General features: G+C 37.5%; 1 protein-coding gene across 1 annotated transcript in view; it reads right to left on the minus strand.

Moving 5' to 3' along the window:
• Positions 1-2,294: 2,294 nt before the first annotated feature.
• The window catches only part of SLC9C2 (solute carrier family 9 member C2 (putative)), a 30,398-nt gene continuing 7,355 nt past the window's right edge, over positions 2,295-25,337 (minus strand). The window contains exons 3-11 of the mRNA XM_007113479.2: positions 23,702-23,818; positions 22,357-22,518; positions 18,331-18,430; positions 16,468-16,611; positions 13,793-13,961; positions 11,742-11,823; positions 7,609-7,775; positions 6,908-7,006; positions 2,295-2,396 (exon numbers count right to left, since the gene is read on the minus strand). Of these exons, the coding sequence (XP_007113541.1) occupies positions 2,295-2,396; positions 6,908-7,006; positions 7,609-7,775; positions 11,742-11,823; positions 13,793-13,961; positions 16,468-16,611; positions 18,331-18,430; positions 22,357-22,518; positions 23,702-23,818 (1,142 nt within the window). The remainder of the gene's footprint in view (positions 2,397-6,907; positions 7,007-7,608; positions 7,776-11,741; positions 11,824-13,792; positions 13,962-16,467; positions 16,612-18,330; positions 18,431-22,356; positions 22,519-23,701; positions 23,819-25,337) is intronic.

Here is a 25,337-nt window from a genome sequence, read left to right on the forward strand (position 1 = left end):
GGGCTGAAGGTTTATCAATTTTGTTTATTTTTTCAAAGAACCAGCTCTTAGTTTCATTTATCTACTCTATTGTTTTTTAGTCTCTCTTTCACTTATTTCTGCTCTGATATTTATGATTTCTTCCTTTCTATTAACTAAGGGTTTTGTTTGTTCTTCTTTTTCTAGCTCCTTTAGGTGTAAGGTTGGATTGGTTGTTTGAGATTTGTCTGGAGAGCATTTTCTAAAATCAAGGCTAATCGCACATAAGAACAATGCAAAAATTCATACATCAAAAGCAAGAAACAAATTAATTTAGAGAAAAACATCAACACTGCTTAAAATTAGGAACAGAATGAAATATTCTATTCAATATTACTATGACATTAAAAAATTTTTTTTCTATTCATCTAAAGTAGAAGCTGACAAAAAGAGGTTACTTGGATATATGTCAAGATCCTAGGGTTTTAAATTTTTATATTTTTCTGTGAACTTAATAAATGGAAGAAAGTAAAAAATTATCATAATTTGTTATGAAAAGTATGTTAACACCCACTTAAAATTTATTAGCATTAATGGTCCCAGTATTTTCTCATTTGACATCTTTTGTTAGTAGAAAAACCTAGTCTTTCTGCTCTAAAAAGTATCTAAGCTCACAACTTATATAGAGTCTACACAAGTTAATAAAAATCTGTATCTTGCAATATTTTGGACGTTGGTTATAAGTATTATTAAGGCCATGCTGTGTTCTTCCTAATTATAGACATCAACAGAACCATCCCATGGCACAGAAGAAATTAAGTTGAGAGCTAGATTTAGTCTTTGAGTTTGCTATTTCTCACCCCTGCTCATCCCAGAAGAATACCAGAAGAATATGAAAGAAGTCCAACATGTAATGTGACCCTAAGACATGGTAATTAAAACTTGAAAAATCCAAATATGACCATCCTTTTCATCTTTTTTTCTACCCACTCTCTAATAGAGGTGCCAATGAAATTGGTAAAACAGAATGGAGAAAGAGAAGCAAGCACTTTGTTCCTTCCGCACTCAATCAATAAGACTTGACTATAATATTAGTTGGGTTTTTTGGTTTTTTTGGTTTTTTTGGTTTTTTTAGGGAAAATCAAAGTAATCTATTCTGATAATGTAGAAAAGGTCATATTTTCAAGTACATTGCTATTAAAGGTTAACAGTACTTACCCATATAGAAAAAGAGGTGCCTTATCTTTATGATATTCCAAGAAAGTTAATATATTTTTAAACTTCATAAGCCAACTTCTAGCTCTTACATAAGTTGAAACATCATAAATACTCATGAATCTAATGGAGAAAAATATACATACATGTTATAATGAAAAGCAAGTGCTATACCTTTGGGTAATATAAAACAGAAAGTTATACTAAACATAAATGTAATATGGGTTTATTAAATATGCCTCTGTATCCATCCACCTACCCACCCATGGTCATGGAACAGAAACATTTTTAGTGGGAGACTGCTGCTGTCCATGTTCCTGGAACTATCCGTGACCTGAGGTAGAACATAATTAAAACTTCAGAATCCAACTCTTTGGGGTTCAGAATCAAGCTTCCTTTTGTCATGCCTTGCCTAGCTCAAGATTCTCCAAGGCCCTGAAGTCCCTGTCCTTCCCAAACTTTATTTAGGAATTGATGCTACATCTCCCAGATATATTACCAGGCTGCTGAAATGTTAACTATCACCCAGACAGAATCTCCTATCACTGTTGCCCCACAGGTTTGTCTTAGACCATCCATTATCTAATGTTTCAGGACTGTAACCAGATATCAATATATCTCTAAGATACTGAGCTTTTCCCATCATATTTAATTGCATCTATCAGTTCCATGAGTTGGATCAATTCCTCCAGATCCTATGATTCCACCCCAGAGAGCAGTTTAATGGCAGGCTCCAGGCCTCCTTACTTCCCCTATGCAGTAATTTAGAAAATATGATATAAAGACAAAATAATTATCATCATAATTAAAACTATATGGGTTCTTTTTCATGGCTCCCCTTGTCTCTCATATAATTGTTCTGTAGTCAAATCTTCCTCCAGAAACTCCCAATGTCATCAAAGTTATGAATTTTCAGGGAGAAAAGTATAAACAAGAAAAATAAGAAGTAAAATAGAAAAGTAAAGTAAAATAGGAAGTAGATGGATGGATGGATGGATGGATGGATGGACAGACAGAAAAGATAAAAAGATTGATCAATCTGGACACTGAACTCTCAGTTTGTTCATTCTCTATCACATACCCATTCAATTTTGGAAATATCAATTAAAGAAGTACTACACTTACTTTCCTTGGATGTGGCAATAGCTTTTGGTTGCACCAATTAATGTCCGGGCTGCCTCTACACTGAGGACTCCGTCATTACACTGTTTTTCAAAGCTACTCTAAACATACAATTTTAAATAAAAATTACAAAGGACCAAAACATTAATATAATATACTGTGCTTGACCTTTACATACCCCTCACTATTATTATTGAACTCAATATATGAAAATATACTATTCAAAAACTTCTAGAGCAATAAATAAATTTCATTCAATTTAAACATTTACAGATATTCCATTTTTGCAAAGTACTCTCTTGGATGTTATAAAAGATACAAAGACTTCTGGCTTCAGGAAACTCAAAATCTATACAACTCAAAGAGTTTACTTCAGATGTTCAACATCACTAATTATTAGAGAAATGCAAATCTAAACCACAATGAAGTATCCCCTCGTACTGGTCAGAATGGCTACCATCAAAAAGGCTACAAATAATAAATGCTGGAGAGAGTGTGGAGAAAACAGAACCCTTGTACACTGTTGGTAGGAAATGTAAACTGGTGCATCCACTAGGGAGAACAGTATGAGGTTCCTTAAAAAGCTAAAAATAGAGCTACCATATGATCTAGCAATCCTACTTCTGGGTATATATCCAAAAAAAAAAACCCCAAAACTCTAATTCAAAAAGATACATGCACCTCAAAGTTCATAGCAGCACTATTTACAATAGCCAAGACAGAAACAACCCAAGTGCCCATCAACAGACAACTGGCTTAAGAAGATGTGGCATATATATATATATATATATGAATATTAGCCATAAAAAAGAATGAAATATGCCATTTGCAGCAACATGGATGGACCTAGAGGTTACCATACTAAGTGAAGTAAGTCAGACAAAGACAAATATTATATCACTTATATGTGGAATCTAAAACATAATACAAATGAATCTATTCACAAAATGGAAACAGACTCACAGACATAGAAAACAAACTTATGGTTACCAAAAGGGAAAGGTGGGAAGGACAAATTAGGGGTATGGGATTAACAGATACAAACTACTATACATAAAATATACGCAATAAGGATTTACTGTGTAGCAAAGGGAATTATAGTTGACATCTTATAATAACCTACAATGGAATATAATCTGAAAAAAAAAATGAATGACTATGCTGTATGCCTGAAACTAACACAATATTGTAAATCAAATATATTTCAATTTTTTTAGAAAAGATAACATGGAGTGGGTCATTACATGGGATTGTTGGTTTAAAAGGTAAATGTGGTAGGTCATTATAACAATGGTCCCAATGTAGCATGCCTGTCCCATGCCTCTTTGTAACTAACACTGCTGCTCCTTCCTTCAAAGGTGGGGTCTTCTTCACTCATTGAATCTGGGCTAGCTTTGTGATTTACTTTAACTAATAGAATGGGGGAAAAAGTGATGTTATTCAACTTCCAGAGCCTAGGAGATACAGAGGGCTTGCAGCTTGTCCTCTCACCCTGTTGGAACCCAGAGACCACCATGTACTAAACAAGCCCAGTGCACTCTACTGGAAGATAGGAAGCCATGTGGAGGAGAACCAAGGTGCCCTGAAAGACAACCAGAGTCAACTGCCAAATCTGTGAGTGAGGACATGCTGGACCCTCCAACCCCAGTTGAGCTAAGATGGTGGCAGACATATGAGTGGTCCCAGGCAAGACCGACAACAGAATCATCCAGGTTGCCAACCCACAGAACTGTGAGAAATACCAAATCATTGTTGTTTTCAGCCACTAAGGTTTGTAATACAGCAAAGGCTAACCAAAACAGAAGTCAGTGCCAATTGTGCAGAGCTTCCATAACAAAAAGCTAAACCATGTATCATTAGCTTTGGGACTAGGTGGTGAGCAGAGGCTAGAAGGGCAATGAGGAGACTGTTAGTGGAAGCTGGAAGAGCAGTGAGAAAGCTGATGTAGAAGGCTGGAGGGAGGCAGCTGTGCTATGAAGAGACAGCACAATTGGCAATACTGTCACCTATGGCAAACTTGGAAAGTAGAGGATGTACCTAATGAATTTATGAATCTGGCTTCTAATATTCTCGAAATATTAAAGTGTCAACCTTTTAAGCTGCATATGATAAGGTATGGGAAGAGAGAGATAAACCGAAGGGCAACAGTTCAATCTGCAAGCAGGTATTACAGAAAATATAAAGAGGCCATGATTTGCCAGGTTGAAAACCAAACCTACTTCTCAACTGCAAGTCTCTCCAGGTGGCAAAAGATCTGGGAGTAAAAATCAAATCTAGAGCTCTGCCAGTAAAATATGGCCTCAGGCTCAAGATCAAATCAAGGGTGTGGCTCAAGACCCTTGAATAAGACCACTGAAAGGTTAAAAGTGGTCCTTAGTCTACCCTCTCAAGCAGACTAAAGGCTTTCTCAGACTCATATTGTCTGACATGTGGCCTGTATGAAAAGGAATTACAGAGTAGAGTGGACTACAATGAGACTCATTGAAAACACATGAGTTTTTAAGGAAACTGTATCAGATTGGACTAAAAATGATAGTAAGAGTTCTAAATAAATAGGAATTTCCATTTCTACTGGCAGAAATCAGTCTGAGAAGGTTACTCAGCCACAAACATGGATTATTTCCTATGAAAATGTAGAGAATGGGGAGAAGTGTGACATATGCCCATCTGGATTTCAGAATTGCCAAGGACCAGTGATTAATCAGTGCTTCCTGTTCTTCCCCTTCTTGAACAGAGGTGTCTACTGATCACCACTGAATGTTGTGGGCGGAGGTGGGGGAGACAGATAACTTCTCTTTTTAGTCCACAGGTCTCTGGATCAAGAGGAATCATACTTAAGGAGATACAACCAAGAAGCCTCAGCAGACCAAGACTAAATGCACATCAAGAGATACTGGACTTTGAATCTGATACCATAATAGGATGAAGCCTTGCCAGGGTTCGGGGCGGGCGTGCAGTGTCTTAGAAAAAGATGAGTGTGTTTTGCTTCGTAGGAGGGGTAAAAATATTTGTGGCCAGTGAGTGGAACGTGGTACAGTAAATATGGTCACAAATTCTTTGCGTCTCTTACCATTGCGAGGTTGAATCTACTGTCCCAAGCCTCAAATTAAAGTGGCTCCATTCCCAAGTCTGGTAGTAGGGTACTGACTCTCGGCTGTATGCCTCAGGTTACTTCTATGTGGCCTCTCATTCTTCATAGGCTAGGCCAGCTTCCTCACATGACAATCTCAGGGTGGTATTCAAAGTGGAAGAAGGGGGAAATTGCAAATCTCCTCAAGGCCTAGGCTCCAGTACATTCCCAAAGCCCTTTTGCTACATTGCACTGGTCAAAACAAGTCACAAGAACAGCCCAAATTTAATGGTGGGGAGGGATACAGATACCACCTCTTAATAGGAGGTCTTACAAAGAATTTGTGACCATACTTTACCTCTCTGGGTAAGAGCCTTTCAAATTCTGAGAACATTTTAAATTAAGTATAGAAATGTTTTTAAAATGAAAATATAGTGTTAATATTTTTGTATTAAGAAGAAATATGTTCTTCAACAAAAAATAAAAGGAGGAATTTATAGATTAAAAGAGACGAAGTACATATTCATTCATTGAAATACGTGATTTTATTGAAATGCAATTTAAAAATATAGACTGTGAAAATATGCATTGATCACATTTATGAGATAATTGGAAATTTGATCATTGACCCAATATTTGATGTTATTAAGGAATTATTAACTTTTAGGTGCAATATTAGTATTTTACTATGTTTTTAAAAAGACCAAAATTTAGAGATACATACTGAAATATCTGCAGATGAAATGATATAATATCTGGGATTTGTTTCTAAATAATATGGATGATGGAGGAGTGAATGAGGGTGCAGATGGGGCACAGTTGGTCATGTGTGGATGGTTTTCAAGGCTGAGTGATGGGTACTTGGGAGTTCATTACACTATTTTATCTACCTTTGTATATTTTAGAAATTCTTCATAATAATAAGTTCTAAAATGAAAGTAAAAAAGAAGGATTCTCGGCATAACGAGTATTTTATATACTTGTAAAATTGAATAAAATTTGTACTATTAGAATAAAACCCCAATTTTAAATGTGCAATTTGAAAAGTTGATTTAAACTTTATTTTACCTAGTAATCTTCCTGCATTTACAACATTTAAATATTAAATTGTAAATATTTTAAGAGAATTTTGCTTCATTAGATTTATTTTAACTTATTAGATTTACAAGAGTTAAATAAGCACTTGAGAGAATATTGTATAAGAGGAACTCAAATGTGTTAAATTTATAAAAGCAGTTTCAAATATTTGAAGATTTTAATTAAGTATGTAAATGGCACCAAACATTATTCAAAGACTCCCCAAAAGTGACCTGCTAAAATTAGCTAGACTTAGAAATAGAATAATAACATTTGTGACTTGAATTTAAATCCTAAGAGATTTCTTTCCTTTATTTTTTAACTTTCATAAATCAAACATAAATTTTAACAACCAATCAAAAGATGAAAAAAAACCTTCTAGTCACCTGAAAACCATACGTAAGAATTAAAAGCATTGCAAGAATAATAAATAAATAAAAAGCGGATTATGTGAAGGGTACCAACCATTTGTATTATAGCTACATGCAATCTGGCCTCTTCTATTAAAACTTCATCTGTTGGGGACTCCTCCTTCACTTTTTTATCACATGAAACATGAGGAAACTGAACAGTATCTGACTAAGTTTAAAAACACACAGAGATAAAGTTACAAATAAGTAAAAATGATTAGGAGCTGTCAAATACTTCGCTCAACCAAGATTCCAATAACTCAAATCAGAATCGCTAAAATGAAGGGGTGTATAAGTGAAAAACGTTCTCCATATTAGAAATGTTGCTTTCAATTGTGGTGAAGTAACTATTCATTTGGGGAGATTTAGAAGCCAAATGCTTCCCCAAGCTAGTGTATGCTTGACTGCTCTCTGGAGCAGCCTATGTTTTCTTTTGATAGTACTTATAAAGGGAGAGATCTCTCACTTCCTCAACCAGCTGGAAACATCACCCTGGCAGAGGCCATTCATAGTTACTCAATCAGCAAGTTTGTAAAAACACCAGTTCTCCTGTATTTGGCAAATAAGTCTAGATCACCAACACCTTCTCTTTAGAGACAGAATTCAAACTATTTTTGCCAATAGAGCAAAGCTAGTAAATGTATCTCCCTTCAGTATCCTGACATATAACTAGCAGAATCAAGTTTTTTATAATAAACTAAAGAAAAAGGCAGGCCAGAAAGGGAAAGGACTGTTTTTTGCCAGGTATCAACTCACAGGAATGATGTATTCAATCTTTGTTTTTTCTTCTACTAAGGTCCAGTTAACATTTGTCAAAATTTTTTCTGTTTTAAATAAAGTTATTCTGTTCTGTATTATCTCCTGGATGTGCTTAATGGCATTTTGCATGGCCATTTGTCTTGGAAGGGAGATGGCACACAAACCTGTGACAAAGAAAAGAAAGGGCCTTAATAAAATACAGTGAAGATTGCACAGGGAAGCAAAATGTTGCATAATGTAGTGAAATCTCGGCATCACTTGCATAGTCAAACCAGAGTGCTTAGAGCAAGGACAACTATTTGTCCAAAATTTTCCAGAAAATTACCCAACTATCCATTTCCTTTTGGCTGTACAGCTCAACTTTTTCTGACTCAGGTGCTAAAGAATGTCTTCTTAGTTTCTTTTTGTTCACTATAGCTAGACACATGACTCACTATTTAAAGGCATCCAATCAGTATTTCTCCAAGTATGGAAAGCTACCTGTGTCTACAGGTAAAGGAGCTGCCTATTAAATTATGCAAATTCCTGAGATTTATGCCATGTCTGGAGAATCACAGTGGCCTGGGAATTTGCATTTTAACAACTTCTCCAGCTGATTCTTATACATAATAAAATGTAATGGCCAGTGCAGCAGAGATTCCTCAAATTTAACATCTCTGTTTCCTGGCCAGCAAATCTACATGTCCAAAACTTGTAGCAGTTTGTATCATCTTGAAGTATCAATTTGAAGTTTTAGATATGAGGCTTACTTACCAAAAAGAAGACTTTAATTAGTGAGTGAGCATAGCCTACTCATTCAGAATTCCATCTCAACAAAACTGTTCTCAATAAACAACAAGGTTCTAATGTATAGCACAGGGAAATATATTCAATCCTGTGATAAACCATAATGGAATAGAAGATAAAAAAGAATGTATACATATATATAACTGAATCACTGCTGTACAGCAAAAACTAACAAAACATTGTAAATCAACTACACATCAATTAAATAGATAAATAATAAAACTGTTCTCTCTTCATAATTGCATATGAGATGTCTCATAAAGAGTTTTAAATGTTTCTAAATGTTTCAGTTTAACTTTATTGCATTCTCTACAGGACACTGTGGTGGCTATATTTCAAATTTTCAGGGATTCAAAAAGGTTTGTAATCATATCCCTCTCAGTTCTCTATGGTCCAGAGCAAAGATGCATCTGACTGCCATGCTAAAGAGTTAGAACGTGTCAGCTTTGGATTTAAAATTTCCATGGCTGAGAGCACACAAGGAGAAAATTTATTCATTTTCCTAATTACATCCCACCCATTAGGATGGAGCAACGGCCACTTTCCAGTTGCTCTGGGGAAACATGCATATAAGTGGACCACTCGATGGCACCAGTACATTTGAACAAACTCCTGTGTTTAAGATGATCCTGGAAGAATATGAGGATGGATCTCCCTCTCTCTCTTTTTTTTAAAAATATTATTGAAGTAGAGTTCATTTACAATGTTGTGTTTAATTTCTGCAGTACACCAAAGTGACTCAGTGATATATATATATAGATATATATATAGATATATATATGTGTGTGTATATATATATATGTGTGTGTGTGTGTATATATATATACACACACACACATATATATATATTCTTCATATTCTTTTCCATTATGTTTTAATCACAGGATACTGAATATACTTCCCTGTGCTACATAGTAGGACTTTGTTGTTTATCCATCCTATATGTAATGGATTGCATCTGCTGATCCCAAACTCCCAGTCCTCTCCCCTATTCCCTTCCCCCTTGGCAACCACAAGTCTGTTCTCTATATCTGTCAATCTGTTTTTGTTTTGTAGATATGTTCATTTGTGTCATATTTTAGATTCCACATATAAGTGATATCATATGGAATTTGTCTTTCTCCTTCTGACTTACTTCGCTTAGTATGATAATCTCTAGGTCCAGAGGATGAATCTCTTAAAAGCATTAGACCAGACAGAAGAAGTTGGTCTGAAACTCTTCCTGATAAAACTCAGTTTTGTCAATTACCTGTTAACATGCTAGTGTTTCTTTTTCTTTTTTTTTTTTTTTAATATAAATTTATTTATTTATTTTTGGCTGTGTTGGGTCTTCGTTTCTGTGCGAGGGCTTTCTCCAGTTGTGGCGAGCGGGGGCCACTCTTCATCACGGTGCGCGGGCCTCTCACTGTCACGGCCTCTCCAGTTGTGGAGCACAGGCTCCAGCCGCACAGGCTCAGTAGTTGTGGCTCATGGGCTTAGTTGCTCCGCGGCATGTGGGATCTTCCCAGACCAGGGCTTGAACCCGTGTCCCCTGCATTGGCAGGCACATTCTCAACCACTGCACCACCAGGGAAGCCCCTGCTAGTGTTTCTAGAAAGGATGAGCATTGATTCTGAGGATAAAGTACTTGCCATACATGTTTGTTTCACAATGAAAATTCTGAGGTTCAGTTAATACAATAAAAAAAAATTGTATGGGAAGAAAAGGAGAAGAAAAAAATATTTCCATGATAGTAAAACCTCTTGCTCCTGCATTTGAGTATCAGAGTAAGAGCAATCTCAAGAAAGCAAGCATGGGAGAAAACCAGATGTTATATCATAAGCAAAGAGAGCAGAGTGGGTCTGGATCCCTGAAAGCCAAAGAAAACTGGTAGGAAGGGAGGTGTGAGCAAACCTTCACGGATCTAGTTAACTTTACTCATGCTCCAGTGTAGGCTTTTGCTGATCCAAGCTCTACTTTCCACTGCAAACAAGAGCAAACCCATAACGTGGGGAGAAGGAGAGCTGCCAAAATTCTGCCCCATTCACTAGTCCTATTCGCATATTGGGGCCATGGACTTTGAGGTAAGCTACCACAGGAAGTTCTGCAATAGTGTGGATGGGGCACAGTTTCAGGAGTGGGCAGAACTGTGAAAAGACACAAGTAGAGGGGCTAAATTCACCGGGCTCCTTCCCTGTTTACAAGAACTCTCCTTCAACATTACCCTTCCTTGACCTCTCACCAGTTCCACGCTTTCCAAGAAAACTTCTGATTACTAATTTGATTTATCAAAGAAATTGGTATTTAGAGGTGAATACCCTGAAAATGATCACAATTATTTCTGACATAGAAAGAAATCATCCTCATTATAAATAGATTGATTTTCTGCTGCATCTGTATTCTCCTGTGAGTGCGATATATGTAAATTTCCAGCCTTTTGATTAATTCTAGATACCCTGACAAAATCAGGTCTCTGCACCAGCAAAGCTGAGGACCAGGCCACGGGACACTGGAGGATACTAAGGCCCAACTCTAAAACTTTGTGTAATCCCACCCTGCCCTTTCTCTCCCCCTTGACTCCACTGCCACTGATTATCTTACCCTGATTTCTCCACTGATCATCGGTCTATTTGTGATTTTATTATATTTATGTATTTTATTATCAACAGCTTCAGTTTTTTTCTAGAAATAGGCAACTGTGGCAGAGCCTGCTGACTGCTCCCAATATTCATTCCCCCCTTCTTCCTTTAACAATAGAATCTCTGAGTTTTGGCTAAGCACACGGCCAGTCAGTTAAGATAGTATTCCCCAGCTTCCTTTGCCCATGTGTGCCCATGTGACTAAGTTCTGGCCAATGGACTGTCAGTGGTAATGATATGTACAACTTCTGGATTGTGCCCTTAAAAGGAAGTTGCTTACCCTCCATTAACACCATCACCACCACCATCACCCCCACCCTATCGTCCCTTTCTAGTTGATTGGATTGAAGATACGGTGGCAGTGAGCCAGCATCTACCCTGCAGACAAAAGCAACACCCTGGGAAGCCGAGGAGCAGCAGAAGAGAAGGATCTGAGATCTCAGGACAACCTTGTGGAACAGAACCATCCCACTTTTCTGGACTTTCTGGTGGAGGGGAAAAAAACAAACAAAAAAACAAAAAAACTTTGTCTTGTTTAAGCCACTGTTAATGTGGTTTCTGTTAAACTGGCTGAATCAATATCCCAATTCATACATCATCTATAAATAGGGAGTGAATGAAAATGAGTGATTTCATAATCAATTCCTTGAACCCCATAAGAAATGTCTCCAGCACCCCCCAACAATAATCTTTTTGCATTACTCTCCCCAATTAATTAGACTTTACCTAATGTCCTGGCTGAATAAGTCATCATGTATGAATTTATTCCCATAGTCATTAATGATATTACTTGTATATACAATATAAACTGAAAAACAAAACACACAGAGTCAAAACATTAGTAAGTTCTCCAAAGGGAATCATTGTTCAATTAATCACCAACAAAATTCTACCTTAATCCACATTTTAAAATCCTGCCTCTAGGGCTTCCCTGGTGGCGCAGCGGTTGAGAGTCCGCCTGCCGATGCAGGGGACACGGGTTCGTGCCCCGGTCTGGGAAGATCCCACATGCCTCGGAGCGGCTGGGCCCGTGAGCCATGGCCACTGAGCTTGCGCGTCGGGAGCCTGTGCTTCGCGACGGGGGCGGCCGCAACAATGAGAGGCCCGCACACCGGAAAAAAAAAAAAAAATCCTGCCTCTGATAAGAAGAGGCAAAAGGGTTATTTTGTGGACACTGCTTGAATATAATCCACTGGGGTAGAAATCAGTTTTCAATGAGAGTGAGAAAAAAAATAGATTTTGTAGTTTCTGGGAAGGGATAAGGACACTGAGAGAGGAGCTCTCCATGGTCGCTGCTGTCAACAGTGGCCATGCAAAGTCTGCAAAGCCCGCACGGTGGTTGATTCTCAGAAGTTGCTGTGGAACCTGCGGGGCTGGGGAGTAACCCCGGCAATGGCAGGCAGTGGTGATAGGGAAGTGCACCTGCCACAGCATTTACTACAGCCATAAGAGAAGCTCTGAAGAAGCAGACTGGAACTGCGCTGGGGTCAGGAGAGGCACCATGCAGAAGCAGAACCATATTTGTAGGTCTTGGCTCTACCGTTTACTAGCCATGTAACTTGAGGCCAGTTTACCACTCTGAGTCTCAATGTCCTTTACTGAAAAATGGAGTTAATAGCAGTATGTCTTCAGAGAGTACTTCCCAAATGACTGATCACAATAAGCACCTGAAATGCTTCTTAAAGACACTGACTGCCAGGCTTATTCCCTGCAGATTCTGATTCTGTAGGTCTGGGGTGGCATCAAAGGGATTCTTAACATAAACAGATTTGGGAAACACTGAAAAATGATACTCAAATGTTAGTTAACATTTCTTTGACTTGGTTTTAGGCCAATTCCTTGCACAAAAGAAAACTGAAGGAGCTCATTATTCTTTTTCTCTGGAACATGGAAGGACCCAAAGTTTTGGGGTTCATCTGACTGGGAAGTCGGTGGGGGTGTCCTAGGGATTTCTAGAAACTTCTCACAACTTCTCCAGCTAGCTCACATAGTACTGTCACGAATGACGAGGTACCCTCACGCTGTCCACAGATGCTCTGGGCTCTCTGGACCTTCCCTGGAGTCTCACCAATGCTGCCACCACCAGACTGCCCAGAAATCCACTGGCTGGCCCATGGGGAAAAGGCTTTGAGAGAGAGTAGAAAGGAAACCGAGATTTGTCTTTCACTATGTATAATATAGTCTTCAGCCAAAATTTTTCAAGAAATTAATTTTTTATTTAGCCCTAAAAGATATAAATATGACTAGATCCTGAATTCAAAAATTTACAAAATCTTTCTTTCCTTAGCATATTTAATGAGCATTTCAGTTTTTGCTCTAATAGCTATAGGAATTGGAAAGTTCTAGATAAGGAATTATTTTTTTCATACCCTCTGACAGCTCTTGAAAAACAGCATTTATACGTTCAACAACATATGTTGAACATTTACTGAGTGTCAGGTACTTTGCTAATTAAGCATCATTTCGATCCTCCACTGGAAACTGAAGTGCCACAAGTCTGGGGAACTTACCCAAGGCCACTCAGCCTGTGAATGGTGCAGCCAGGGTTCGATCCCAAGTGCACCCAATTCCCACATCTGGAACTGTTATTTGATTTTTGGTCCCTTTCACACTGTCAACATAAATAAACTTTCCCCCAAAAGTTCCTTCCTACTTAGAAGATTGCATTCTCCAAACCTAATTTTTTAAATGGTTAGCTTTATTATTGGGTACTATGACAAGTGCTACAAAACAAAAATGAGTAAATATGAATAATCATGGGATATGATTTTTCTTACCAGCTGTGGTGACTCTACTTTTTGTTCAGCCAGATTATGAATATCAGGAGCCAAGAGTAAACTAAAAACTCCTTTAATTCCAGACCATGCTATAACAATTCCCCATCTCCAATTATACTCATAATTTGAATGCCTCAGAATAGGGCTCACTAATACAACAGTAAGTAACCTGTGGAGAGAAAAACATTTATTTTTATATCACATCTTATGTATTAATGTTATTTATGGATGATACTAGCTAGTAAATACTAAATTTCATGTAAAAATTTTTCAGAAAAGAGAAGACAATCCAGTTTATTCATAGGTTGTTCAAACTTTCTGAGACTAACCAAACCTACGATCTAAATTTTGCATATAATACTCAAATCTTGAAAAATAATGCTAGAAATTCTATACAAATATAAGAAATTATCATTAACACTAGGGTGTAGTGTTTAGGATCTTGGAAGTAAATTCCTGCAGGGAAACTTCTTCAAATAACATTAACAAGCTCCCTGGAAGGCCACGACTAGAGGCAGAAATTAGACCACAAGGACCTTGTAGATCATGACGAAAAAGTAAAATTATTGTAGACACTTTAATAAATTTAGCTCAACCAAATTTTTCTTGAGCTTCCACAAGAATCATACACCAAACACCATGTAAATAATTTCAATTTGTGTCTCCTTTCTCTACAGATCATTTTGTTATAGGACCCTATGCCAAAATTTAGATTCTATCTATAGCAGACTTGCACCAAAAAAATATCAGTACTGTCCTTCAAGTGAAATTTCAGCAGAAATATAATTGACATGTTCTCAGCCTCAAAAAAGATACTGTGTATCAGTCGCTTAACCAGGAATTTCGTAAGACAATTTAGAGAATTCCTGTCATTGAGAAACAGAAAATCTACAATATGCCATCTATAATATATATATAATTAATTTGGGCAAACTCCTCCACCTTGCATTTAAAGCTTTTTGCAAAGTAATTCTTATCAACCTTTTCAGCCTTACTAAATGATCTTTCTCTAAAATACCACTGACTCCAGCCAAAATAGAACAATTTCTGTCATTTCCTGATATCAAAAACAGGGAGGCAGTATAGCAAAGGCTCTGGAGTCAGTCTACCTGGGTTCAAATTTAGATGTCTTTTACTATGTAACCTTAGGCAAGTTATTTAACCTCTCCAAGCCTCAATTTCTTCATTTGCAAAATGGAGAAATAATAGTCATTGAACTTGCCTCAAAGGACTCTTATGAAGATTCAATAAAATGAGGCAACATTCACAGGGCTTAGCATGATGTTTAGAATGTGGTCAGCACTTAACACATGTTAGCAATGATTATGACGTCCAGGCCTTTGTTTGGCTCATCGTCTCTGAAACATTTTTCTCAACAAGTCTCTTACGGAAAGTCTACCCATACTTTCAGGGCCCCTTAGGATGACTCCCTCCACTAAAGTCTCTCCTCTAGTGAGGTGGAACCATAAGTTCACACAAGATCTCTGGCACTCACTAGCCATTTGACCTTGGGCAAGGCACCTTGCCTTTCTTGGACAGTTTTTTTTTTTTTTGGTTGCGCAGGGTCTTAGTTGCGGCATGTGAACTCAGTTGCAGCATGCATGCGGGATCTAGTTCCCCGACCAGGGATGGAACCCCGGCCTCCTGCACTGGGAGTGCAGAGTCTTACGCACTGGACCACCAGCAAAATCCCTTGGACAGTTTTTTAATCTATAAAATGGAGATAATAATTCTTATCTCCCAGTGTCATTATGCAGATGAAATGAGATAATGAATGCGTGCAAATAGCCATGTATCTTTCTGCATACGCTGAGACCAACCTCACCTTGCACTTGTGCTCCCGTGGTGGAAAGAAACATAAATTGTACACCCACCCTTCTGTGTGACAGTGCCTATCCGAGTTGCCTGCAGTGCCTTCAGAGTCAGCAGAAGCAGTGTTTCATGAGAACATCTTATAAAGTAACCTCACTCAGCCAGGCCTAACCTGAGTGGAAATGACAATACTTTCAGAGACACTGTCACGAGTTCTTATGGAAGACACAACTGCCACGTGTGGGCAATGTCACTCTAGAAATAGCATGCTCTTGGGAGTCAAGTTTAAATCCCAACTCTGTCCTCACAATCTGGGTGACTCCAGACAAGTTTTTAACCTCTTTGGGGCTTCATCTGTGAAATGATGCAGTAACACCTACCGCATAGGGTTGCATTAATACTAATGGCATAATGTACATGGTTAATGTTTAACAAATGGCTTTATCACAGTTATGATGATAATAAATGATGATGAAAGTCAACAAAATGTTAGGAGCTATTAAATCTGGTCCAGTGGTGCTCAAACTTTAACAAGCATGTTGAAACAGTTTCCTGGATCACAACTTCAGAGATTCAGTTCAGTAAAATGGGATGGGCCAATGAATTTGCATTTCTGTCAAGCTCATGGATTATGCTGATGCTGCTGTTCTGTGCCTTCTCATTTTACAAAGAAAGCTTGAAGAGTAAATAGACTCCCCCTCAGTTGTGCAGCAAGCTATTGTCAGGACCTTGACAACAATACAGGTTTCCTGACTGCATGTCCACAGCTCTTTTTGCTATAAAAAAGCGCCACTTCTTCTCAATTCTAATTCTGGGCTTGAGAACCTAAGTCTAGTAAGCAAACTTTAAATTATAATTCTTACCTTACAAAATTCACTGTTGCAAATAAGATGAACATGAATACTAAAGTGTGAAACTGAAAATGCTTGATTTCTCCACATCCAATGACAATGCCAAAGAAAGTGTATATTAAGTGTTGGTATACACATGAAAACATTATTAGAAACCTAGGATAAATGGAAAGGAAATCGCATTTTAAGGGATGTGTTTTTTAAATCTACACGCCTAGCCTCACCCCCAGAGATTCCTACTGCGAGACCAGAGCACAGTGCTTAGGGCATGGAGCTGTTCTGGTTCCATGTGGTAACACACCTGGGTCTGGGCCAGGTCTGACTTCCACGAGCAGATCTCAAGTCCTGCCTCTTCTTGGTCCCCTCTATTCAGACCTTCCCTTTCAGAGGATTGAGTGACTGTGTCTGTCCCACAAACCAGTCTCCCTATAGGTAGGTCTCAAGATCTACACTGGGAAAGAAGCATTAGGAAGCCTCATTTTAGCTGCAGATATAAACCATGTTCTCTGATACAGCATTGCTCCAATCAAGCAGATAGTCCAATTCTCTATCCGATTCCTGTCTCTTGATTCAATTGATTCAGAACTCCTAGAAGAAAAGGGTATGAGCGGGACCTCAAACCCCAAAGCTTAGTTTTATAAAAATTCAAAAATGATGGAATAACTGACTGAGTAGAATACTTTTAAAAATGTCTCCACAGGACCTTAAAAAATGCCTTACATATAGTAAGATCCCAATAAACATATAATTATTTACACTTATTATTAGTTTCTTACATAAACATGTCCACCACTTAACATGAGTGTCTTCTGAGAAGGGACTTATTTTCATAGTCCCAAACCTAGGATACAATGTCCAGGCCACAGGAGATATTAAGAGAGGATTGGCTAAATAGCTAAAAGAATAAACAATTGAATGAATAGAATGAGTAATTTATAATGATGCTGACAGACAGCATGACTGAGCTAGAAAACTGTCCAAATACAGAAAAAAAGTATGTGTTCCAAGAACTAGTTATTCTAGTTATTCTAAGCTTCTGGCTTTTAAAAACCAGTAAAGTATCATTCACATATACACAAAACTAGAATAAGTTACAGGTGCCATTTTTAAAAAAATTTTTCCAAGTAGAGTTATAAAAAAAAAAAAAGTACCATCTTCTATGAGTGGAATTTCATGAGAGAAATTACATATTAAACACCAAAAAAGTAGGAAGAACATAATTTCAGAACAAAGAATGGTGCTTTATATTAAAGCAATGAATCTTCATGGGAAAACTCAGGATAATGCTTATTTTTCTCATTTCAACAATTGCTTTCATCCAATGTGAGAATTTCTACACCAGACTATGATTTGGTGTGAGATAATTCTGAAACAATTCTATAATTTAGCGTAGTTGCTCAGAGAACGGCTAACTCATTTGTCTGAAAAGACAAATGGCTTTCCCTCTGTCCACAGATGTCCATATGACACCAGATGTAAAGGCTAGATAAGAGTTTGCTGGTGTTGCATCTTTCTGCTACCTTTCTTTTCCAGCTCTTCCCATACTTGGATACTGTCATTCAGGTACATTATGAAGGAAACAAAGGAATAAAGTATTTTTTAAACTTCCCATAATTCAAAGTAAATTTTTATCAAAGAGTTATGTATAGAAAGTACTATGACCTCTGAGCCACTGATACATTATTCATAATAGGAATACCAATTAATGTCAATAATTGTTGGTAGCTTAAGTTCTTTTCAAATATAACTGGCAGTAAAATTAAAAATTAAAACATAGAAAAAAGTTATAAAAAAATTTTATTAGTGTTCATTAAGGCAGGACCACTTAAGCACTAAATTTCTATGAGATCTATATCAAGTACACAATAGACTTACTTAGTAATTATTAACTCGATCCTCGGTTTAAAGCTTAAGGAATCTAAATTTAGTCCTACAGCGACTAAAGCAACCATACCTGACATTCCCAAAAATTCCACTGGGGAGAAAAAAAAATGAATAAAATTAGTTGCATTCAAATCTGTACACTGAGCTACTTTATCTTGAGTGAAGAATTGTTGGGAAACTTAAAAGGGTAGTAGTATTTCCTGGAAAGTTGCTTAAAGGGATTGGCCTAATCCTTAGGATCAGGGGTTGACAAACTTTTTCTGTTAAGGATCATATGGTAAATATTTAGTCTCTGTGGACCATATGGTCCCAGTCGCAACTACTCAACTCAGCTGTTCTAGTGCATAAGCAGCCGTAGGTAATATGTAACTAATGAGTGCCCAATAAATAATAGACACTGAAATTTGAATTGCACATAATTTTTGCATGCTGCAAAATATTCTTCTTTTGGGGTTTTTGAAACCATTTTAAAATGGGCTATACAAAAAATAGGCATATTTGGCCCACAGGCTATAGTTTGCCAACCCCTGCCAGAGACCATCCTTGAGGATAGGGTGAAAAGTAAGTTTAACAACCTCTGCCCAGCACCTCAAGGAAACTGTGCTGCATGTCCTAGGGGTTGTGGTCCAAGCTCAGTGCTCCCTTGGTGACTGCAGGTGCTGAAGCCTATGGTTCTTTTGCGTGATACAGGCTTCCCTAAAACTGTAATTCTCTGGGCTCTGAACAAATGTGTAAATGTAGTCTGAGGCAGGTAAACCAACTATGAAGAATGTTTGAACACCATAAATACCAACAGTCCTAGCTGCAGAACCTTCACATAGCACATTATAAATGTCAGACGGAAGGGAAAGTACGTGCAAGGTAGGAGTGGAAGCCCATTGGAGCAAGGCAGAGCTAGTTGCCCTGGAAATGTGAGCTCCCCTTTCTCCATTAATGTCCCTGCACTGTAAAACAGTGCAGAATAATGCCTCACAGAGTTGTTGTGAGGATAAAATTAGATAACATGAAAAGTGCTTGGCACACTTTTAGAACAAGGAATAAATGATCATCATTATTATTATGCTATTATTTTTATATGTTCACCTTACTGCTTAGTAAATTTATATTGTTTATTCATTTGAAGAGGATTTTATTATTCTTTTGGTTTATCTAATCACTTAAATCCACTTTGGATTTCTTTTAACCTACTTATTTAACTAATTTAATATAAATAACAAATGACAATAAAACCAGTGGTAATGGGAACTGTGACAATAGGGAAACTGTTTCTCAAAGTCTTATTTCCAATTCCCTATGACTCGTAATATGGGATTTTAAAGCTTATAGTCTTTTTTAGTAACAGTCACTACTCAGAGACAACATTTGCTATGAGGAAACCACTAAGTAATTTTATTTTAAAACTGATATTATTTAGTATAATCCCAATGTTACAAGAACATATGGTGTGAATGCACACATTAATACATGTATGTACATTTATATGTATTTTTAAAAGATTGAGTACATTTAACAAAACGTATCAGTGGTTAAATTTATGACATACGTTTATAGGTGATTTCTTCTTTGACTTTTCAGAATTTTTCCAAAACTCTACGTGAACATGTATTACTTTTATAATTAGAAAAACAAAGTCTTTTAAAAATTACAAACGCTATTACATTAAATGGTGTTTTAAATGTTCAAGAAGGGGGAAGAAAGTCATAGAACATGTAATAAAGGAAGTAATTTTCATAAGCATAAACCCAAGTAGTTAAAAATAGAGTTGTAAAATTTTTCTGATTCAATGGAAAGAAACCACCACAGAAAACTGATGCCACAGGAAAGTGGCTCTCTCCATCAGACTCTGTCTCTCTCTTTCCTTCTCTGGCTGAGAAAAAGTGAAGGTCCTCCTACTAGGAGAATCAAAGGGATTTTGTCTCCAAAAAACAACAGGATTCAGGAATGGACATTTCCTAACTAGAAAATATTAGGGTGATGACTGAAGTCCTTTGACATTTATAGCCTAGACCAATGACATAACAAAAAAGAGTGAGAGCAATCAGCCCTGGCACGGGTAAGAAAGGAATGCATTGTTTGTAGAGAGTTTTAAAACAATAAAACTGACTAAAAGCTGTCTACTTTTTATTATCTCTATTCACCAGAAATTCTGACCAATGTCACTGGATAAAATATTCCTTCTGCTAGGACAGACCTCTCCCACCACCTCTCTTGCTGTACCTCTGGGCTAGACTTTTATATAACCCACCATCTTTCATGAATTATACACTGCCTTTTATACACTAAATTCACATTTTCTTCCATGGGCTGATATATTAATATTTCTAGCTGCACTACCTGTCAACCAACAATGCTTCAATATGTCTTTTTTCTGTGCGGCAATGTCTGTGCAATATTTTGACTGTTTTATTTTATGAAAAAGAATGAATGTGTTGATACAAGTGATTTCTAAAAGCCCAAGTACTGTGAATTTAATACAACAGAGACAAAAATGTGCTCAAAGAGGTGACTCTCTAACCTCAATTAGACACTCCCTGGATTTAAGCCAGTTAACAGTGTGTTCATTAATGAAGAAAAAAAATAAAATTAGATAACATGACAGAAATGTAACATTAGAGAATGTGTAAATGAAAATTTTACCTATGTTTAGCTTTCTGGCAATGGAACTTCTCCTTATAACTGTCTATTGCTGACTTTTGTTGTCAGGATCTGATTAAGTATAAGAGGAAAGAACTGCCTGAAATTGTTTTAATTCCTGAAGCAGAGGAAAGTGTAATGGATGAGGGAGGGGTATTCATTTCCTGGGGCTGTTGTAACAGAGGGCCACAAACTAAGTGTCATAAACAACAGGAATTTATTGTCTCATAGTCTGGAGGCTAGATTTCCAAGACCAAGGCTTTGCAGCGGTGATTCCTCCTGAGAGCTGCGAGGGAGAATCTATTCCAGACCTCTCAAGCACTGACCGGGAGCACCTCCATGAATTAGGAGGAAAGGGGAAAGGAACCAACATTTATTGGCTGCCCTACCTTGAGCCCAGTGGTATGCTGGTAAATGTTTAAAAGTGGCAATCTGGGGGGTTAAAAAAAAAAAAAGCCCCAGTTGGTAGTGTCTGTCAATTTCCATGGTCCCACTATGGCCAGTTTCAAGCTACCAACATTATGTCACTTGAATAGAGCGTTGGGAAGAGATGTGGACAATCAGCTCTCATGAGCCAGCAAGAGCTGCCTCCAGGACACCAGCATGAGGGAGTCACCCAACACAAATTACCTCACAAATGCCGGTAACGTCCCTCTAAATTAGGTTATATCACTTTTATAGATGAGGAAACTAACTAAAGCTTAGAGAGGTTAAGTAATATTCCAAGGTTACCGAGCTAATAAATTATAAAGATTGGATTTCAAGTTAGCTCTGCCTAACTTCAGAGCTCTCTAAGGACTAACAGTTTATTCAACCAATATGTGTTAAATTACTGTTGGGCATATGGCAAGCATTGGGCTTGCTGGGGGGAACATAGAAAAGAGAATAAATATACAGATGAATATGAGACAGCCTCCACCTCAAGGTAAGGGCCGCCATTCCTATAGTCCCCTCAGTTTGGTACCCATTGAATGGACACTGCTGAGCTGGAAAAAGACCTCAGGAGAATGTCTCCCACCTTTCTCATTTTAGAGATGGGTTGCTAAGGGTCAGAGCAGAAATCAGCTCAGGTCTGATTCCTCTTCCAGGGGACTGCCAGTGAATAAACGTAAGATCAAAGGGTGGAGTTAAAAAAGAGTAAGAGAGTTACCACATGGAGGAGGAATGCAAAGGGAAGGGACATGGAGCTGAAATTGAGGGGATGTTAAGAGAGACCAGGAAAGAGCTAGAGGTGGCAGCAAGATAATATGACAAGACGCACAGAAGGGCCACATCAAGGGGAAAGCGGTTGGGAAGAAGCAACTGGATTCAAGAAGAAGTAAAAACTTAAATGCATAAAGTTCACTTTAAGGATGGCTTTTTTTATATCTGTTTCTGCCTTACCAATGTAGAAAGTCAAGTACACCATTGAGATACAAAGAACGATATTGGTCAGTGTATTGCTAAACAGGTCAGTCAATATAAACTGAATGATCCTTGCACACCAATATCCACATATTATGCTTCCCAAAATGTCCAAGCTGAGGCCCATGATTATATGTAACTCTAGAAAAAGAAAATAAGAAAAAATAAAGTTGAGCTATAATTTTTTTTCTTTCATTAATGGCATTTGGGTCTATGCACTTTGGTTTGCTCTTGAGATTTTGAGTGGGGAACTTGCTCTTCAGCAGATGGGAGCTTCCTATGAAAGCCTGGCAAAAGAGGCTTTCTGGGGATATATTTCCCTTACAGTCTGCAGCTTGAGGTTTGCTTATCTGGGGACAGCAGACTCAAACGCCCTCAGGAGTCAGGCAAGGAGCATAAATGTGAAAAAGCTATGACAAGCTGGACAGTGAATGATCAACCAAAAGACATTCAAATTCAATTTTTTTTACAAACTGTGGCAGGGTCAAGCACCCCACGTCCAGGATCCCCACCAACCTGCAGTCTATTTGTGACTCCTGCCCCCATCCCAGGGGATATTTGGGAAATGGAGAAGGAAATTTTTCCATTGTCACAGTAACTGGGGGCAATAGTGGCAGTTAGTGAGCAGATACCAGACAAAGCTGAGGGTAGTCCTAAATAATAAAGATTGTTCCACCCCAAATGCCTTTAGCTCCCCCACTGAGAAGCACTGCAAACCTCTATTACCAAAATTTCTTTCTCCTTGTAGCACCTCTCTCCTCCTACTAGTATTTCATATATGTATCAGGAAGACACATTTTCCCTCTTCATGCTGTGATTTTCCCTCCTTTCTTCTCTCCTTAGTACCACATCTGGAAACCCAGGATATCAATCTAGTCCATATCCCAGTGAACTTTAACCACATGAGTCTGACTATTATCACTTCTAGGACCTGACTCTCCAGAATTGCTTGAACCATTCTGCTTTCACCCTCAGACTCAAATCCAGGACCAAGCCAGTTCTTAACATGCACTCATTGAGATCCAGATTGGTCTAGGAAAGAAGTAAATCTAAGCTAGATGACACAATTGTGTGTGTGTGTGCATGCATACTGGGGGAGATGAAATCAATTCTTTAACAATTTTTCCCCCATAATCTCTGAGAAAACACATAGATGGTAATTATTTTCTTGTTACCTGATATACTATTTTAATTGGTCCATGAGTAAAGTATAGGGAAAGCAGTAAAGTTAAGACATCTTGAATATATTTTAATTTCAGTAAGAACTGAAATGTACCATATAAGAATGATTTTAGAAAATATACAGAGAAAATAATGCTCTTACCCCTAAAATTGGAAATGCTAAGTATGTTGCTCCGAAAAACTCCAAAAAAAATGGATGTGAAGCCACAGATAATCATTGATTCTCCTCTAATGATATCGGTATACATTTTAGAAATGCCTGGAAAGGGAAATATACAATATAATTTAATATAATGCATGAAAATGATGCTCTTCCACAGGAAACACAAAAATAGAAGAGAAGGAATATGCTAGAAAAAAAGGAGGTCATAATGGGATGGGTCCATATGACAATCACGATCATTTTTAAATTTTTCCATTATGTCTTCTATACCTCCAATGGCAAAGGAACATGGCCATAGCACTTCTTGAAGTGTCTACTGCCTCAAAGCATGATAGAGCTTCGCAATGAGACAAAACACTTCTCAGGTCACTACATTTAGCTTGAATAAATATGAATTGTTAGACTCCAAAAGAATCACATTTTAGAAATAAGTACAAAATATGAGCTAGTAATTCTACTCCTAGACATATACCCAAGAGAACTGAAAATATATGTCCACACAAAAATTTGTACATGAATGTTGATAGCAGCATTTTCATAAGAGTCAAAAAGTGGAAACAACACATAGTCCTTCAGCTGATAAATGGATAAACATATGTAATCTATCCGTACAATGGAATATTACTCAGCCACAAAAAGGAAGTACTGACTAATACATGTTACAACATGGATGAACCTTGAAAACATTATACAAAGTGAAAGAAGCAAGACACAAAAATCACATATTGTATGGTTTGATTTATATGAAATGTCCAGAATAGGCAAATCCATACACAGAAAATAGATTACTTGTTGCCAGGAACTTGGAAGTGCGGGAATGGGGATGAATGACTGCTAATAGGTATGAGATTTCTTTTGAGGTTGATGAAAATGTTCTAAAATTAAGACAGTGATAATGGTTCCGTAACTCTGTAAATATATTAAAGACTGCTGAATTGTACAATTTAAAAGGGTGAATTTTATGATATGTGGGTTACATCTCAATTAAGCTGGTATTTAAAAATTAAGCACAAAATCTTATTGGCACTTAACATTCATTAAGAGTTTAGTTTAATGGAAAATATAATCAAATGAATTGCCTAGTGTTATACAATTTATAAGTAGGGTGATAGAGATTGGTACCTGCCCATCCAGTATCTATCCTCCGTTCTTGGTAACAAAACTGGTTTTATTCAGGGTGGCAATGTGCTCAGATAAATGACAATTTTTCCCCAACTCCTGGGCTTCTATGAGTGGCCACTGAGATGTAAGTGGAAGTTACTGAGTGGAACTTTTGGGAAATTTCTTGGAGGGAGAGGAGACTTGGCTGAAAGGAGCATCTTTCTGACCCTTGCTCTTCTTCCTTTTCCTGCCTGAAATATGGGGTGATGACTAGAACTTTAGTAGCCATCTTGTGATCCTGAGGATGGAAGCTATACACAAAGGGGAGAAGCAGACAAATAAACCCCACAATAGACTGCTATCATTTTGCTTTAAATATTCATTATCTTTTAAAGAGATTAAACATAAGAAAAAGTCATATTTTCCCATCTGTTTACAATTATGGTACTTTTCATTCTTTTGCGTAGATGAAATTTTCCATCTGATTCCATTTTCTTTCAGCCTGAAGGACTTC

This window comes from Physeter macrocephalus, chromosome 4 (assembly GCF_002837175.3).
Source record: "Physeter macrocephalus isolate SW-GA chromosome 4, ASM283717v5, whole genome shotgun sequence".
NCBI classification, from domain to species: Eukaryota; Metazoa; Chordata; class Mammalia; order Artiodactyla; family Physeteridae; genus Physeter; species Physeter macrocephalus.